The following is a 19985-nucleotide window of genomic DNA, read 5'->3' on the forward strand; positions in this document are numbered from 1 at the left end:
CTTATTTTCTATTTATAGCCATTATATGTGACACATTTCCTAGAAAACAGATGGGTTTCTTCAATATGAAACTTTTGCCATACAAATTCGTCATTGATTTTTAAAAAATGGCAATAGATGTTAAGTGTAACAGGCTTTAATGATTTGACCGTGGATTTATATGACTGAAAATGTAAGAGCAGATGGATTTTTTTTAAACGTCAAAACACGTCAGATAAAAAAAGAACAAAACAACAACAAACCTTGTAAGAAGAATATGAGTGATGTAATATAGCAGTCATATTGAGCACGTCTTATTCAGTGTAGAATTCACAATTTCACGATCATTCAATTACATTAAAGTGGGTGCTGAATATAAATAATTTGTCACTGTATTTGTCTTTTGCTTCTAAACCACATGGATTTGCTCATTTGTAACAAAATTTTGACCAACTGCTAAATCAGGTTACTAGCATTTTTGATATAATATGCTGTAATTATGGTATTTGATGTATAGATTGGAGGTTTTTTTCCCCAGATTATGCTTTTTTTTTTGCCACTTATATCAGCAATAATTATGCTTTTACCTTTGTTGGGGTTGACATACATGTCATAGTCATAGAAACTGTGTTATAGTTTTGGCAGGTGTTGTAATTGACTTGATATTTTCTTAAATGCTTGATAGGTTGTCTCCATACTGTTGAGAAATCTTTATGAAGCTGAGACATTTGATTGCACAACATGTTAGTTAAACCATTTGACTTTGGAGTCAGGGTCGCTCATTTTATGGCATTGCTTTGATTTTGGCTTAACATGCATACCGTTGACTTCTTGTTTTGTTGGTTTCATTGACTGATATGAAGATGACGTTGAATGGAATCGTTACCCTAATAAAACTAATTTCAAATGAATTTCCATTACTATCCCACCCACTAATGAAAGGAAATAAACCATTGCTTTAACTATCTGGAAAATTTTAGTAATCAGATTGTTTTTCAAAAGTATTTTTTATTCACTGTAAAAGCTGGTGACCAGTCCAAGAATTTTTTTTGCATATTTTCATGGAGGGTTGATAATGGTGTAGATTAAAATGGTAGATTGTTTTGATCTTGTATGCTTTATTTTCTTGTGAATGAAATAAAAATTATATGAAATTAGGAAAGAGATATCTGTTCTTTGTCATTAACATGCATGTAAAGTGTGATTAGTTTCCTGTGTGACCCAAGGAATAGGCTGATATAAGCAAGTGTGGGATTTTGTAAAATATATTTTTCATTTGTTTATCTTCAGACAGTGAATGAAATATTTGTATGTTTTTGACATCAGAAAATACATTTATGCCCGTTTTAAGGTGTCTAGTTACCACTTCTGACTTGGTAACAGCACTAGTATATTGACAGATTTGGATTAAAATTTTAGTGATTATTTGCCATAATTTCAATGAATGAAAAAAAAATTGAAGTTTTTTTATAGTAATTTTTGTTGAGTTGGTCTTGGTGCAAGTTTGGTGTCAAAGCTGCTGACAAGGTGAGCTCAACAAAAAATATTTTGCATACGTGTGTATGTGTGTGGTAGCTTTCCTACTTCAGCCTAAGTTCATTTTGTAAAAAAGTTCTTAAAAATGCATCTTTTTTGCAGGAAAAGATGTACAATGATGCACAAAGATGGAGCCTGGCTTTTCAGTCTTATGTTCAATTGACTATGGTTGACATACATAGCAAAGAGTCGGTAAGTCTGAAATATGAAGTCAGGTCTGGTCAGTGTGTAAGCATGTGGAAGGGGAACCAATGTGTCAGAAATGGTTTTCCTGCAAAAACTTGCTCATTTTTTATTGAGGTGAATGTAGGCAACCTATCTCTTAAAAATTTTTATTATGGCATTGTCTCTGCATATAAGGTACAATATTCAAGTGGCCACAGGTTAATGTAAGAACAAAAGTCATCAGTCCATCCATCACACTTTTGTTTTGTTCTGTAAATTTAAAGCCAGATGAAGCTTGGTATGTGTTGTGTACCATGGTCACAACTCAGTGTTTCAGTTTCCCATCACATTGTCTTGTCTGCTATATAACTTTGAAACTGAGATTAGTGGATGTAACTTGGTAAAAATAGATGTCATTTTAATATTAATGCTCCCATCACACTTTTCTTTCCACTCTAACTTTAGAACCATTTGAGTTGAATTGATGGAGCATGGTATTCTTATAAGATAGTGTGTTGTGTATCATGTATGGGGCCCAGCAATGAAGGTTATGATCACAGCTCTGTGCTTTACCTTTTCTTTAACTTTTCTTGACACTTGGGTTGGTGTGTCTTGTATTCACTGTAATGGTTTTGGTTGAAGTTACATTTTCCATTCTGCTTAATAGCTTCAGAGCATTGTATGAAAAATGGATGAAACTTGGTGTACTTGTATATTGTCACCGAAGTTGTTTTACATTTCACATTTGGGGATCATATCTTGAAGGTCACAATTCAATATTTTAAGGTTTTCTATATAGTCATTCACTTGTGAGTCCAGAGTGCTAATTTCTGAGACACTGCAGGATCCCCCTGTATATTGCTTTAGGAGGCAAAGGGGATTCATGCTAGGATTTCATGTTTACAGTGATAGTTTAAAACCATGTATATTGGTGTGGGGATGCCTCTGAGGTAGATTAAGATGGTGAACTAGAAAGGGATCACAGACCTTGGATGTGTGATTACTTGCCATAACCTATTTTTAAACTTGGGACCATAGAGATGCAGAGATGAAACTCCTCATTTATCAATCTGTTACCCCTCTTTCATCAGATAGCTAAGCAGAAAGGTGGTTATGCAAGTTGCCAGTTTCTTCTTTAGCAGCAAATATCTGCTGTGAACTTCACAATATCCATAATGTAAAACTGAATGGTGGAACATGCATAGGTATTAACCTTGACTTACGTATTGAAGGTAAAAGGTTCAAAAGGGGGATCTTTATTTATTTTGTTATTTTGCATCTACAACAAAAAATTTCAAAAGGTTAGTATCTGCATTGTAATAGATAGTAAACTGAACTACCCAGCTATAAAGGAGAGGTCATATTTTTCCTTCATTATCCGTGAAGTGGATCACGCTGGACATGGGGAACTATGAAGGAGAGGGCATATAAAAGTGAAGAGTGGTCTCATTAACTGTCAGTCTTTTGGTTCATACAGAAATTATAACACTATCAGTCTGTAGGTTTTGAACAAAAAATATAGCACAGTCACAGTCTGTAGTTTTGCAGAAAAAAATATAACACTCAAGTCTCTAGGCTTACACAAAAATATAGTGCTTTTTGATTAATTAATTAAAAAGTTAATTCATTTTTTTGTACACCATCATCTGCAGGCAGTGGTGATTGTCTTTGACATTATGTTGCATGTTCTGGACTACCTTCTCTCTAATTGACAAACCTTCCTCCAGGTTGCCAATCCAATGTCGTTGCAAAAGGATCATTGCTACTAAACCACAGCTGGCTGGAAAACCTGAAAAATAAATTTTCTTGTACATTACTGAATATCATATTAAAAGTGAAAAATGACATCAGGTACTGAGCACAGATGTGCAGAAAAAGAAAAATATTGTTAGATTTAATTACAAGTGATACAGTATAATGGTTGGCTCAATTACTATAGTGATGCCTATAGGAAACCGAAAATATCTGTTTTTTTAAATAACTTTATATACATGTAATTCTGGCTGTCATCTGTAAGAAATCCTAGTGATTCTGTTACAATTCTTGTAGCAAGTTTTAGAGTTGTCTCCCTTGCAGTGTGAGACGTGACTGCTGATTTGGTCACAGACAAAAGCTAAAATTTGAAATTCATCTCAAACAACTTCTGCAATAAGTTAACAGACTAGATACTATACTGAGACGTTGAAGTTGTTGGTAATGTTCATTGTTTAGGTATATATATATATATATATATATATATATATATATATATATATATATATATATATATCTCTTTAAATTATAATCAATAATGATATTGCAAATTCGCAGTAAGATATAAAAAATTTTTTATCAGCATATGTGGACTGTTGGATTCAAGCCAGGATATGACTCTCCCAAGAGCAGTGTCACAGAAGCGAAGCTAGTTAAAATGTGATCGACTTAATAACTTTGTATATTAAATACAACTATCAAAAGAATAAACGAGTTATTTGTGGAAGTAGGTGAAGAAAAGGAAACATTTACTAGACTGCTGACAAGTTATACAACTGCTCTTAAATTTGTCTGCCGTATTCTGACCCATTGAAAGAATTCATGGGGGCTGATGTTGAAGACTCATTCATTGTAGGCTGGATATAATACAAGATCTTTCATCTCCAATTTTTTCAGTGCTATAACAGAAGAAAACAAGATTGTGACTGAAATTTTTTTGTATTTTTTAGCCCATATTCAAAGTTGCAAATGCAACCTAGTGGGGAGAGACAAAATTGTGATTATGTAAGGGAATACATGAAGCCTTTTTTTGAAACACTAGATCAGCTGGGAAATCAGAAAAACTGCAAACATTAATCTGGCATTACAAGTTGGAGTCTTGGAGAGAATAATTCAGGACTTGTGAATGTTCTTACAAGTGCAAGTATTAAGCACCACCTTTATCGGGATTGCAGAAACAGATTAACTTACTACTTCAGAAAGTTTTAAAACAAAACACAGAAGATATGGAAAAAATAATTGAAAAACTTAAGTTTAGTGGACTACATTATGTAAATGGAAAGTGACCTTATAAGATGAGTGGCCTTTCCAGAGGGGGACTAGATTTGTGAGAAGTATATGTATGCAGTAAGAAAGATACTTGTAACGTCATAGCATTTAATATCTTAATTTAAAAGTAACATTAATTATTAAAAGGGGCTTCTTGTGTTAAAATTAGACTTATAATCAGGTGAATATATGCAAGTAATTCTTGATTCTTAAGTGTGAAATGTGAGTTGGTTATTGCTGGCACGCGCATTGCAAATCCATTTGAAAATGTTCACCTCTTGGTATAAACATCATTTGGCATTTAGAATCTTTTATTTCCATTTACTGAATTTTTTCACAGTTGTAGAAAATTCTTATCTGTAATGATGTTTATCTGAGTCTTTCCAACATCAGATTCTTGTCAAGAACTCTTAAACTCTCCCAGTTGTCATTGAGTCTAGAAGTTTTTTTTTCTTCTAAAGTAATTTTCCATTTACATGACATGTTAAAGTTTTGTGATGAATTTTTTTGTATGTTGCTAATTGTACAATACTGCAATATAATCATGCAGACAGAATTTTTGTAAAGTAGACAAAGTGCCTTGTTTATAAAGGAAGTGGTACATGTAATGTCTTGTGATTTTTTAGTCTTTGTCTAGTACCCCGTTTTGTTCAAGGTTAATTTCTCTTTGCATGGGTATCCACAAAAACTGTATTTAGCCCATGTTGACCATGTTTTGATTTTGACAATTGTGTAATCATCAAAGAGAAGAACTCTACAGCTGTGTGAAACACAAAACTCTATCACAATATTACTGAGTCAATTTCAAGACCAACATTTGTCTTTCTTTGTGTCATAGCTGCCAAACAATAGGTCATGGATTCAAAATTCACAGTAGCATTCCAATATTTTTAAATACTTTTGGTACTGTTATGTTCAAACTTTGTTAAACTGGCTCCTCTCAATTTAATTTTTTTTTTTTAATTCCTGCCTCAGGTTAGGCAATTGACCTAGTGATATAATATTAACCATAGTCATACAATTTATAATGTACCTTAACCAACACTTATTTTAATAACAAAAACCTGACATCTGGAAACAGGTATCAGTAGAGATAATTGGATTACTTACCATACAAATTTAATATTGGTTCTGGGCACGTATTAGATAAAATGTGGCCGCTTGTAAGGTAACTTTGACATTTTTTACCTAAAATGCTGGCTGCATGCTACATTAGAGGGTGGCCACTCATGAGGGGTACATTGGTACACAATCTTGTTGGTGCTGAGAAAACTGTCAGTGTAGAAGATGTTGCCACTGGTTTAAAAAATGGGGGACCACTGTACTTAAAAATCTTTACACAGCACCAGCAAGAGAAGCAGTTCTGTGCAGAAGGGGAGGAAATAATTCTTCTAAAACTACTGATACCAAAAAAAGGCAAATCTTAACGGAAGATTTGTAATGAAAAGGATGCACTGGAAGGTTACCAAAAGTTGCACGATTCTTTCTGAAGCGGGTGGGGGTTCTCTTTGTAAAGAGAAAAACTGCACGATGTGGTGGATGGCTAAGAAAGTTATTTTTTAAAAAGGAGAAGTGCAGCAGTAGGCTGTCTTCCTTCTGATATCACAGAGTTGTTTTGTTTAACACACTCTTGTATTAATCAACAGGTTTGATGGTAATGCAAATAGATAGATTTTATCTAGAACTAATAACTTATTATTAAATAACTGAGTTTGAGTTATATAGTCATTATTAATAATCTGAACTCATTTATTTTCATGGGTATCAGTTTTAGTGGTTTTTTGAAAAATTACATTTTTGTTGGTACCTGATTTTTGGGGATTAAGAATTCACACTTATTACCATAGAGAAATCACTGTTCTTTTGGGATCAAAACTCCTGGTTGATAGCAAATACAAAATCTTAAAGCAATTGGTATCCCACAAAAAATAGTAAATTCACATAATAGTGCCTATTGATGTACATTTAAAGTAGATCATAAATTATAAATTATTATAATTTACTGTTGTATTTCAGGAGCATGGGATCAAGTTGATTGAACGATCTTTGTACAGTGCGAGATACTGCTTCGTTGAAAATTTGTACAGGAGGTAACTTGTCATTGTATGATGTAGACGTATAGTTTGCAGAGGTTTATCCAAGCTTTTAGAGGGAATTCCCCTCTGGCATTTTGTAAAATGCTTTAAATAACTGTAATATAAATGACAGCATTTCAGCTTACACTCCCGTCTATTGACTTAACTTTTTTATTTCATCTAAAATGGCTGAAGACATGTGCTTAAATGATGAATTTTGTTATTAATAATAAATATTATAGATTTTGTTAAACTCCTTGCAGATTAACAGCGATTTTCTTGGATATTTTTAAAGGTAGAATTCTGGGATGCATGCATCATGGGGAAAACAACAAGTCATAGTATGGTTTATACATTTTAATTATACACCCTCGGAACATTGGTCATTAATACTGGTAATCAGTATTTTCAAATTTGATGTTTGATGTCAACCTACATTCACTTGTTCTGTGTAAATTTGATTTTTCTTTGGATGCATTGTTGCTTTCTGATCTTGAAATTTGGTACAGGTTGGAATTTTATTTTGTTTTATACCCAGAGATGCTCATTGTCCTGAATTTGGTGTGAATGTTCCGAGTTGCAGAGCCTGTTCATGAATCATGATGCTGTGTAGAAAGTTAGGATTTTTTTTGTGAAAAAATACGCAGAAGAAAAATTTGGCGGAAGTTGAAGCCATGTCGGGTATTTTTGGTTATTTCAAGTCTTTTCTGGTAATTTATAACATATCAGTTTCGGGTATACAACTAGACTGTTTGCGGTCCTTTCCTGTCTTTTTGCGACATAAGTCCAGTTTCTGGCATATAATGTGTCATTATAATCACAACAGTTTGTTTTGTTTCTTTTCCGGTAATTCATATCAGTTTCACACCATTATTTGGAACTTTTCATTTTGCTTGATTGTGAAAGTCTTTATGATATACTATGTTGTTTGTTTATTTTTTTTTAATTAGATTTTTGCAACATTTGTGTTTACTTGTGAACTATATTTAGCAATGTTTCTATAAACCTTTTGTGCGTGCCTTTTCTTTAAAATGTCAGACAGTGATTTTAAGCCCATCTTGTTGGCTGTATGGAATCAAATTTATTTAATTTCATCATTTTAAAGAGAAAAAACCCCATGTCCTTCGTGTTTTAAAGATAAAAAAAAATTCATCCAAAAATGAGAGAGAGCTGAGAATGGACCATGTGGTGTGATAAATGGGGATTCAGCCTTTGCTGTGTGAAAATAGTTTTGGTAAAGGATTGTATAGCAAAGCTAAAAAGAGCCAGTAGCAGTTTGGAGAACAGTTATAGGAATACACAGACATGCTTTGTAATGTTTTTAAATGATTTTATCTTTTTTCTGGCTTCCACGTGGAATTGTTATGTGTTGCAGTAAATGTTGCACATTTTTCAATAGAATCGCAAATTGTTACCCTTTTGTCCCTAATTGCCCTTGTTGGCGGTGGGCATCTCTGTATACAACATTATTGAAAGTATAAGCAGTTATCAGTGTTTTCATTCCAGGAAGGGTAAATAATGAGCTGTTTACATCAATAATAATAATTATAAAAATAATAATAATAATAATAATAATAATAATAATGATAATAAGAATAAGAATATGACTTTTCAAAAAGGGCAGCACATGAACATTGACACCTAGATACAGGTACATTCACTTCTAAATACCTACCAAATTGAGCTGTGTAGCAGTTATAATAAGGTTTTATGTACAAGTGTTACAAAGAAAATTTACATAAAAATCTCCTGTGTAATAAATTGTTAAATGTACAAGATATCACACGTCACATCAGGGTCTCTTTACCTTAAGCTGCAGATGACATACATGAAGATGAAATAAAACCAGATAAGCCATAGCTGCCAGGTGTTCTGTTTTTCCCAATTTGTCCTAGTATTTTGGACCTGAACACAGGTGTATGTTTTTCTAGTTCAAAATCCATTTCTTTACAAATGAAATAAAATATTTCCTTTCAATTTTCTGTTAACAATGGGCACCCAATTTCATTCTTAGAGTAAATGTATTGCATGAATATAGGGAAATAGAGTTCTAAAATGTGATTGGTTCATTCCAAAACGAGGCTTGCATGCCAGTCTTTAACCACCATATTGGATTGCGCAAATCATTTGACACTATCACTGTTTCTCATGTTTGTAATATTCAGCTTCTAGTGATGATGAAAAGGAAATCAGAAGATTCACATTCTTCTCCAGCATAGAAAAGAAAACGGAACTGGAAGGATAATTATGCTGTCATGTTAAATTTGTGAAACCATCTTGTAAAGGAGAAACGTTTGAATTTTGCAAATTATGTAATTGTGATTTTGATTGGGCACGGAGGCACCTGTGACTTAAAACAGCAAGAAAAAGCTAATAATCATCAGCTTGTTGCTTCATCATCAACAGCAGAGCCTGATCTTAAAACGTTTATAAATACCAGGGAGAACCTTGATGTAATTCGATCAGAAGTTTCACTAAAATTCTTTTAGAAAGAAATCTTCCTCTTTCAGTTGCTAATGATGCTGGCGATTTATTTTGCACACTTTTTCCAGACAGTAAAATTGCAAAGGATCACTGATGTGCTAGAATAAAAACAGTTCACTATAACAAAAAAATTGCACCAAATTCAGATCATCAATGAAGATGGTACATTGGAATCAATAATGATTGAAAAAACAATGTGGAAAAGGTTCCTATAGACAGCCCTTGTCTGATGACTTGCTCAGTAGTTGCAAGAGTGCAACCCACACATCTTTGACATTAAATAATTAAGAATGTTATTGTCCAAGTTTACTGATGGTTGTAGATGTTGTAAATAGTTTCATATGCATTAAAGTTGTAAATATCAGTATTGTTCCTGTAAATCATAATTTGTGTCAAAAGCAATCAGTACTTTAGTACTCTGTGGTTGGCAACTAGCATTGCATGCTGATCGTGGTAACATGACCTTGACTTTGTTTTCATTTTCTGTTGAATACATTACTTAATCACGTTAATGTTTGGAAAGAAGCTCAGTAACTTCCAGAATCCACCTCTACTGCAAAGAAAAACATGTAATCTTTCCTGTCTATTTATATCAAGTAGAAAAAGGGAAGAAACTCTTACCCATTTCTCATCTATATGGTTGCCCATGTTTACCATTTAATGGTTTCCCTCAGTACAATCAATATGGGGAATAAAGTAGTGCATTCTGGTCTGGAGCTTTTTGCATTGGAGCTTCCAGCAGAAGATCATAATCTAAGTAATAGGCATACTACCTGCAGGTTTAGTGTCATAGCCGGCTCATTGTGGAGAGAGGGACACGCCCTTCATCTACTGGACTTTAGCAGATTTGTATGCTTTGGAGGTCATTGGTCTTTTTGTAATGAGTTGGAACCACAAAGTGTACACCTTCATCTTGACATTCCAGGGCTGTAGATGGGCTATCTGGTTGTTAGGAGTTTGGGGCTATGCCTACCCACCCCCATTTGTTCTTTTACCAAGTATAGTACAGAAAATGAGGGTCCAGAACTGCAAAGTGATTTTGATAGACCCTGCTTCAGGTGGGACAAGTACTGGGTGAATGAACTGCTCCAGCTAGTGATAGTTGTTGGTTGATAAATTCCATTAAGACTCAAATAGCCGTTTGACCTCTGCCTGGATAGGCTTCTCCATCATGTCTTCCTCTTGTTGGAGAGCCTTGTGTAGAATTTTATAAGCTAGAAGGCTGTCCATTCTAAAGGCTTGCGAGGAAAATTGTTGAGTTTTCAAGGGCTGGTGCAAGGTCAACAGCAATATCTCTTTTCAAAGAGAAAGAGTTAGTTGCTTTATATTATAAAAGGCTACTGCTTCATGATTCCCACACTTTCAGGCATCATGGGATCTATCAGACATGCTAGCCAATTTTTCAGAATGGATACTTTCATGGGTTTTGACATGGCTCAACTCGGATCAGTTCAAGTCTTTAGCAAGAACCTCACTGAAGCTTCTATCTTTTAATAATAGTTCAGATGGGATGGCTGCATGGCCCTAAAGACAACCTGGTAACATAGATAAGAATAGGTTTCCATCAGCGGGCGGTCACAGTGGTCATGTACTTGCTCTTCTTAATTGGTATCTTGGGCAGTGGCAATGGAAAACCCAGTCATTGCTGGCAAGCACTAATTGAAGTTCATGTAGAAGACTTGCGGTGTCAAATGTCTCTTTTTCCATTGAAGCCTTGGATGCTTATAACACCTCTATCATCATGGCTACAGGGTTCGCATGGTACCTTGAAAAATACTTGAATTTTGATTCATCCTTGAAAATTGCTTGAAAATAAGCCTCGGTCCTTGGAAAATATAAAATTAATCAACTAATGAATGTAAGAAAGTTTCTTTTCATACAGTTTCATCATGTAATAAAAAAACTGTTTGCTATTGGTTGGTTTACGTGACCAATCATATGTATAATTGCACGTGGATGTGATTATAGAGAGCATTAAAAAGTTTGTGAACCTTTTAAAACAATCATTCTTGTTCGTCGATGTATTTTCTGTGGCACTTTGTACTTTAAATAATGGTGAATTAGCTCTCCAAACTCTCAAAACAAAAGATAGTGAAAAATGTACACAAAAATGGTCACAATTTGTTCTTTTTTTATGTCTGATTTTTGGCTTACGATCTAAAATTTGGAAGTCTATTATAGACTATTTTGGCATCATGACCAACCTTTGGGCGTAAATTGCCTGTTAACAGAAAGGCTGCTTTCTTCACAGTCTACTTACATCTACGTGTAAATGTACCTGTAAAATTTTGATGAGTGATCATGCAACAGCCGATATAAAAAATTAAATGTGGCGACATGTAGCAGACAATTTTAAGATGCCATGTGAATGTATCATATCATGCGTCTAAGTTATTCCAGAAGTCGATTTCCGTAATTTTTGATCGCTACCAAATATTCAGGAGGCTTCATTCATATCCACCAAAGGATATGGCATTGAGAATATGGAAGATTTATCTTCATATTTTTCTGTGAGAGCTTACCCATTTCACTTGGAGTAAAATGGCTGGGAAGTGTGTGTTTAACCACATTTGGTGTCGAAAAAGAATAGAAGACCTGGTAATTAATTTCCTATATACTTGCATGTAAAATAATGGTGGATTATACCTCCATAATGAAGCATTCTACAAATTTGCCTTTACCAAATAACTGGGCTATCGATTCTGAATCTCAATCAAAATTTCCATCCTGTTGATTTTTGTAAATGTTGTGCATTTATTCGTCTCATCTAATTTTTTGGGTATTATCAGTCACATAGCAATGTCTTAGACTGACAATAGACCATGCCATTTTTGCATGAAACTGATCTGAATTAATTTGTTTTTCTTAGAAATAAAGTGTTGTTATTCTTCCAAGATTTTATAAAAAAATTCTCTATTATAAAGTCGCAAACCTATTGCCCAAATATTACGAAACCCCTTGTCAGGAAATAACAACATTTACACTAATCCTTTAAATGGCCATTGATAAATATACCTAAAGTGCACTGGGCCTTTGGGTCCTTGAAAAAAATGAATAAAGTCCTTGAAAAGTCCTTGAATTTTGACTTGCCAAACGAGTATGAATCCTGGGCTATAGTGAGCAATACACTTGATGCACTCTGAGATATCAAAACATTGGATACATCTCATGAAGATTTCAGCATAAAATATGAGTGATTACTGGGAGCCTTGCATTCAAACATGATGCTTCAATCTGAGATAATAAAAGCAATTGGCTGGCTTGCACAGTGAACTGGATTTAAGTTTTTTTTTCCTTCAAGATCTAGCTTCACAGAGATGATAATTTAAGCTGGTGGATCCAGTAGAAGCAGCCCAAGTGATCACCAGTTTTATTTTTTAAATAGGAATCCAGCTCTTATGAAGTTCCTGTGGTAGATATTGAATGCTTGTGCATTTCCACCAGCTATTTCCTATTCTTCTTAAATAATGTGATTGGGGAATGTGTTCAACAGATAAAGTAAATTTTGTATAATCTCTTTCTGATAATTCTAACCTGATCACATTCAATTTTATAGAACTGACACCACCCGACCTATACAAGCCTCTGGTTGATGTATTGCTTGCTTTAAACTGGCAAACATTTTTGTTTGTGTAGCCACCTAGCAGTTTTAAGGGGAAGTAATAGGTAGGAGTTTGTTCCCTTTGTCAATATGCCATGTAGATGGAAAAGACTACATTTTCTTCATTCTGGTAAGGTTGAATTTGAAAATCAAGGCTTATTTTCTAATGTTAAAGTGATCAGAAAATTAATATAAATATTTTTTCTTCAGTAAGTTGATGCCAGAGGTTGACTATGCCATTCTGTCCGAATTCTACAACTGGATTCAAGAAAACCAGGATATGCATGTAGACCTAATTGGTAAGCTGCCTAATAATTATGGGTCAGGTAATAAGAACTTGAATATGTTCAGAGGTAAAATAAAATATGAAAGTTTGGAATGGAACATGGATAGCATGGTATGTTTTAGAACACATGATTGTAAAACTAATGCTAATGTCTCTCAAAATAACACAGAAAAATATTAAAAAAATATGTGCATTTATTTCTTGATTAAATCCCATGTATTCAGAAAATCCCTCCTCTCAGTTTTATACCCCACCCGACCCACCTCTATATAGAGGTTGGAGTATATAGTAATCCACATGGCCATCTGTTCATCCTTTCATCAGGCACACAATCTCATAGTACAGCTAATAGACTGCCATGGTAATATTGTGGTTATCATCTGAATATGCACTTACTAAAAAATCACTTTGCTCCAGCAACTTAAGTTAGAGTTATTACCGATTTATCTTAAAGCAGTTTGCTACAGTCTCATCATAACAGACCATATAGTTTTTGATGGATTGCCATGAAACTTGGTGAGTATTCTGTGCAGCTTTATAATATTGTGATCACCACCTGGAGATGCACATAGCAACAAATTAATAATGCAGTGTATGACACAGTCTCATTATGCACAATTTGTTCTGCAGGTTTTGATGGATTTGATAAATATTGTGGTCGTCATCTGAAGATGTGCTAGCAAAATCACTTTGTTCCAACACTATATGTTCCAGTTTCTTCATTTTTTTGTCTTGTAACCTAATGCAGTCTATGACACAATCTTATTACCATAGCTAGTCCCCCAATTTTTATTGATTGCCATAACAGTTTTTAAATAATATTGTTATCACTTGAAATAGTTCACTTTGGCAAATCACTTTGCACCAGAAATGTTTGTTTGATTTATAGCTCCTTTGTGTTGTAGCTTAATGCAGTCTATCAAACATTTAAAAAAAATGCTGTGGTAATCACCTGAAGATACATGTATCAGGTCACTGTGTTCCCCAATTTTTACTGAGTTACTGAGATACTGAATTTATTGAGTTACTGATCTCTTATGACTTACAGCTGACTGTAATTTATGATCGAATCTTACAAGTGCAGCTGGTCTCACAGATTTCAGTTGACTGCCATCAAACTTGGCAAAGGCTATGAATATTGAATGTTTGCAAATCAAACAAATTGCTGTGCACCAGTGAGTTTTGTTAAGAGTTTCTGTCCATTTTAACTTTGTGCTTGGTGTAGAGTATCATAGAATCCTCTGAACACAAATATTCTCAGTTATTATTGATCACAATGAAACTGTACATGTCATTATATTGTTTTGAAGATGCATGTATCGACCAATCTCTTTGCTCTATAAATATTTGTTAGTTATTACAATAATAACTGGCTGAGTTTATTTGCAATGTTATTCAGACTCATCAACCAGGTCTGTTTGAGTATAAGCTGTTAAATGGCTGAGTTTATATACAATGTTATTCTGACTCTTCAGCCAGGTCTGTTTGAATATAAGCTGTTAAATGGGTCTCTAATAGATTTATATTTGAAAGTGATGACATAGTAAAGTTATGGAGATACATCTTTCTGTGTATGAATGGGTAATCTCCCAGCTTGGGATCAGTTCAAAATCAACTGTTGCTGACTACCTTGTATTTATCCTATGATAAGCTATACTTGATGACAAATGCTAATGCCATTTTTTTACAACCTTTGGATAAATTATCACCAAAGATACCTTTGTCGGACATTAAGCCATATTCCACTTTGACGGTTTGGTCCTAGTCCTGACATGAGGGGAAATACAGCATAGATTTTTTAATTCACTTGGTCTATGTAAAGCCAGGACAGCTTCTGTGTCTGTCCTGCATTGTTTTCCATTTGTCTGGAGAGCACCCTAGTATGAACACCTATAAGTTTGAACAAATGATGCTGATTCAGTATCAAATATGGCAACCATTACTGACAAAATAAATATCTTCCAACAACTTCGCTAAGGCTTCTGAACAGAATTTGACCAAATCTGACAGAATGCAATCTGGTATGAATGCCTTTCCGATTTGTTAAAATGTTACTGATCTGAACCTGGTATGAATGCCTTTCCGATTTGTTAAAATGTTACTGATCTGATATCAAATATGGCAACCATTATTAAAAATAACAAAACCTTGTAGTGACTTTGTCTCCAGTTACTGTTGGATTTGACCAGATTTCACAGAAAGCATCCTGTGATGAAAGCCTGTCATGTTTTTCCAAAAGATGCCAATTCATTTCAAATATAGCCACCACTGAAAAACAATAGAAAGACCTTAAAGTGACGTCTAAAACGCTAGTCATTCTATTGACCAGTAATGACAGAAAGCATCCTGGTAGACCTTTCAGGTTTTCATAAATGGCGCTGATGTACCATCGAGTTTGGCTGTCATTATTAAAAGTTTACATATAAGAACATTCAAATGTTGGAAAATATATTGACCACATTTCTTCTGATACATTACTTAATTGTAATATGAAAGGAGTACCTCACAAATCCAGTTCTTCTAGGCTGTTAAAGTGATGTCTTGTCTAGAGGTAGTGCACCTTGGTTCAAGTAGTAACCAATTATAGGGTTTTTTGGCGTCGGTCCCCATATTCAAGGAGAGATTAATTTTGCCTAATATTTTTTTAAGCAGACAAATGACATTTTAACACCATTGTTGCTTGACCATGTCAAGATGATCCTAGCAACCATTTTGGCTCGAGAGGGGGGGATTTGTGCAATCAGAATAATATTAAAAAAACATTTTACCTTAAAAATATTGGCTCTTGTCCATCTGCCCTTCATTTGACTTCCACCTAGATGGTAGTCAGATCTTGAGTCCACTTGAGCCTTGTATTGATCTTTTATCTTAAGTTTTGTTTGATATTCTTTCTTGTATACATGTTCTGTATAGAGCATTCTTGAATGAACTAAATTCATATGCATTCCAAATTTGCCTTTAAATGTTGCAGTTTATCTCCAAGCATCTCCCAAGACATGTCAGGATAGAATTAGAGCCAGAAATAGACATGAAGAACAGAGTGTTCCTATTGTAAGTATTCCACAAGTCTGATTCTGGGCATTTGGAGGTTGCATTGTCAGACGGTTGAATTATGGATGCAAAAGATATCTCTTTAGGACAGAAATGATCCAACATTGTGTCCATGTGATGTGAAGATCAGTAGTGAGGTGCGACTAGTTGGCAAGTTGCATCAAGATATACCATTGTTTTATACATCTGAATTCTCTATAATTCTCCATGCAGTTTGAAATGTTTACAAATGACCAGTACGAAATTCATATACAAATTCTTACTTTGTTTTATACACATTATTTTCACTCACTGGCAATCATTTGTACTGCCTGTAGTAAATATGTAGTGCATATAAACACTGTTGATGTTGAGCTTGGGCTCTGTATTAGTCTGTTTCGCATTCATTTGGATTTGGCCTGAAGAAAAAAATATACATATATCCTGAAAATTAGGAAAGAATGTTAAGCAGTATACATGGAACATCCTGTGGTACATGTGATTAAAGGGACAGATTTGTCATAATTCAATAGCTTTATACATTTTCACCATTATTGCTAGGAGACGTACATTTTAAATAGCCATTAGGCTAAAATTCACTGCATATCTTAATGCGTGTCAGTTATGAATAGTTTACAAATTTGGGAGACACAGGATGCTGATAAGGACAAGTGCACACAAAAAGTCATGTGATCTTTGCACAGGAGTGTATTTCTAAAATGAGACCTGGTCAAACTGCAGTGCTTTGGATTGATTTTTGCGCCAGCAAGTCAGTTAGCCCATCAGCTTGAAAAATATATGGCCTTGACTGTTTGAACCTTGTGCCAGGTGAAGAAAAAATTTAGAGTTGAAACTTTATTATCAGTGATATGATGCAGTGCAAATGTGTGATGAAAACTTTGAATTTTCTGTAAAATTTTCATGTTTGGATGTTTTTTGTTGAATGAAAGTGGGTGATTTTTTTTCAAATAAGAGTAGGTTACATGTTGGTTCATGGATATCATTTGATTCTAGATATTACATTTTTGGGAAGGAAAGTTTTCAGTTTCGCGAGTTCTTTGGACATTGACACTATTTGGTTTATTGGCACTTGGTCATTCAGTTATTCCTTCCAGAGACATTTCGGATTCAGAATTATTGAATGATTGGTGGGAGTACATACCATGAGCTTGATGATCCTAGTCTGTTCACAAAGATGTTCCAGTATGTGTTCATAATGTAAGATAAAAAAGCAAACCTCATTTTGTCCATGGCTAGAGAATCTTGGAATATCATTTCATTAAGTGTAAAATTTTATGATCTTTAGAATTATTAAATAGTTAGAAATAGATAAAATTGTTAGATGTGCTCAGTGACTATATGTTGCAATTTGAGCAATGTTGAGCATAAATTGTCATGTATAATTTAGCATTTTCACCCTAAGGCTTGCAGGAGAGGTGCTCTTTAAGGTTTAATAAAATCACATGACCTGCTACAAAGAGTTGTTGTCCAGACTTCATGAAATATATCACTTTGTGCTGACAAGAAGCATATGTATATTGAGTACAGATTTAGATTTTCAACTATGTGGTCAGAATTTTGTCGAGTTTTGTTTAAAAATAAATCAGTTTTAAACTTGTTGATACTGTTTATTATACTGTTCATACCATTACTAAAGCAGCTGACCTTCCAATACTCTTGAGGTGAATTTATATCATGCCTTTGTACAGTTATAGAAATTAGAAATGCTGCCAACAAGGATGGTATACCATCACTGAACCCATCTGACTCTTAAGATTTCAGGCTTTGTGGGTTTTAGTATTGCAGGCACTATTGCTTACATAGATGTATCCCTCCATGATAAAGAACAAAGTACACATCCAGAGTCAAGTCAGTTGTTGAAAAATGACATACACTTGCAAAGGCAGATAACTCTTCCATAAATAATGCTGTTTTGGTGTGTAAATAACACTGCATAACCATGTGGTTGTTGTAAAAATATATACAGTAATTAAAACAAGAATGATTTAGAGATGTTAATCGATAATGGAATAAAGTAGTCTCCTAATACACGAGGAAGATGACAATTGTCAGGTAACTGAAAAATACAGATTACAGTTGACCTGTTTACCTCTCTTTTTGTCTTTGTTATTATGAATCTATTTCAGGCAAAGGCTTTTACTTGGGATATAGGACATGTGGTTATGTTTTAATTTGTTTCTTCTACAGAATTAGAGTTTCACATGCTGTCATTGAAAACTGGCTGTTTTAGTATTCTTAGCAACAGCAAGGGTACAAACATTGATATATGTGAATATTCATAATATGCATGCATAAAGCATTCATTTTCAGTTTATTTTCCAACTGTACTCAAAAGTTGCAAGCAAAGGAAGAGCTATTGTTTGAAAATCCCTCCATTTTCAGAGGAAAGGCTTTGTTGCATACATACTTTTACATTATTTCAATAGATCTGCACGTCTTAGAAATGGGGATTAGTCGATTGTTCCTTTCCACACTGCCAGTGGCTAGAGATACCATGTTAATATATAATTGAAAGTGGTGATACAAACGTTGGGAAATGATGTACGATATTTAAAAGCCGTTCATATCATTTAGCATTGACATCTGCTGCATATAGATGATATGTTACCTTTGGGGAATTCTTAAAATGGCAGATTGAACATTATCCAAGAAATTTATTTTATTAAAACTAAAATAATAATGATAATATTAAATTAATAAATAAATTATTTATAGTGAATAAATTTAAACAAGAAATTTCATGCAAGTCGATTTACATATAAAGTGACAGTAGTTTATTTTAGTGGGTATTTTGTTAGTGTTTAAACGTGAATTTATACACATGAGGCCTAATGCTTGTAGAAAATAATGGACCACATCCAAGTCTAAATTGGATGTGATGGACGAGGGGGAGAGGGGAATTATTTGATTAAGCCAGAGGCTCAGAATATAGTGACTTGCCGAATAACAATTTTTCTCACCCAGTTGTTTCTCTTATTAGAAAACAAAAACAGATTTGAAAATATTATGTGTGGACAATGTCGGTTTTGTAGCAGGTGTCTCCAGATTTTATTGATCTTTAACAAGTGCTTCTTATGCAATCACTAGACTGAAAATACTAATTTATACATGCTCAGCCTCCACCATCGTCCCCCATCCAACACTTGGATGCGGGTCCATTTTCTTATTTACTTGAATTTGAGGATTTTGAAGAGGGTCCTGTTGTTTCCACAGATGGTCTTTTAATTCATAGTAGCAACCATGATAAAACTGGTGCCCCAACACAAATAGTAAATTCACAGCATTCGTTTAATGTGTGATGTGTGTGATTTGGATTTTTAACATAGCTTTAAAAAATTTTCAGCCATATTGCTACGATATCTGCAGCGTGACAGTTTATAGTGATGTCCAGCACTGGGGCATCATGCCGCAGACATGTAGCACGATGTCCCACCCAGTCACATTATCCTGACACCAGGCCGACCAGCCCTAACACTAACCTCTTAATGCTGAGCACCCAGCGAGGTAGCTGTTAGTACCATTTTTGTAAGTCTTTGGTATGACTCGGCTGGGGATTGAAACCATGACCTCCTGCATCCGAGGCGGATGCTGTAACCACTAGGACACCGGAGCGGTCCATTTGTTTAATTAGATGCTCCTTGATGATGTCAGTGTTCTATTTAAAATGGAAGATTTCAGTTGTCCTGCAATTTTTCACTGCATCTCTTTCAATTTTTAAAAAATGTTTATAATGAAAGAAACTTTGTCATTGACATTTTGTGGGCCTCCTGAGTTGTGGGACATGGGG

General features: G+C 34.3%; 1 protein-coding gene across 1 annotated transcript in view; it reads left to right on the forward strand.

The window, feature by feature from the left end:
* LOC149782126 (thymidine kinase 2, mitochondrial-like) overlaps positions 1–19985 on the forward strand; it is a 47131-nt gene that overhangs the window by 13888 nt on the left and 13258 nt on the right. The window contains exons 5-8 of the mRNA XM_089933573.1: positions 1618–1707; positions 6718–6791; positions 13072–13160; positions 16119–16198. Coding sequence (XP_089789699.1) covers positions 1618–1707; positions 6718–6791; positions 13072–13160; positions 16119–16198 — 333 coding nt within the window. The remainder of the gene's footprint in view (positions 1–1617; positions 1708–6717; positions 6792–13071; positions 13161–16118; positions 16199–19985) is intronic.

This window comes from Sinohyriopsis cumingii, chromosome 15 (genome assembly GCF_028554795.1).
Source record: "Sinohyriopsis cumingii isolate HCF-2022 chromosome 15, ASM2855479v2, whole genome shotgun sequence".
Classification (NCBI taxonomy): Eukaryota; Metazoa; Mollusca; class Bivalvia; order Unionida; family Unionidae; genus Sinohyriopsis; species Sinohyriopsis cumingii.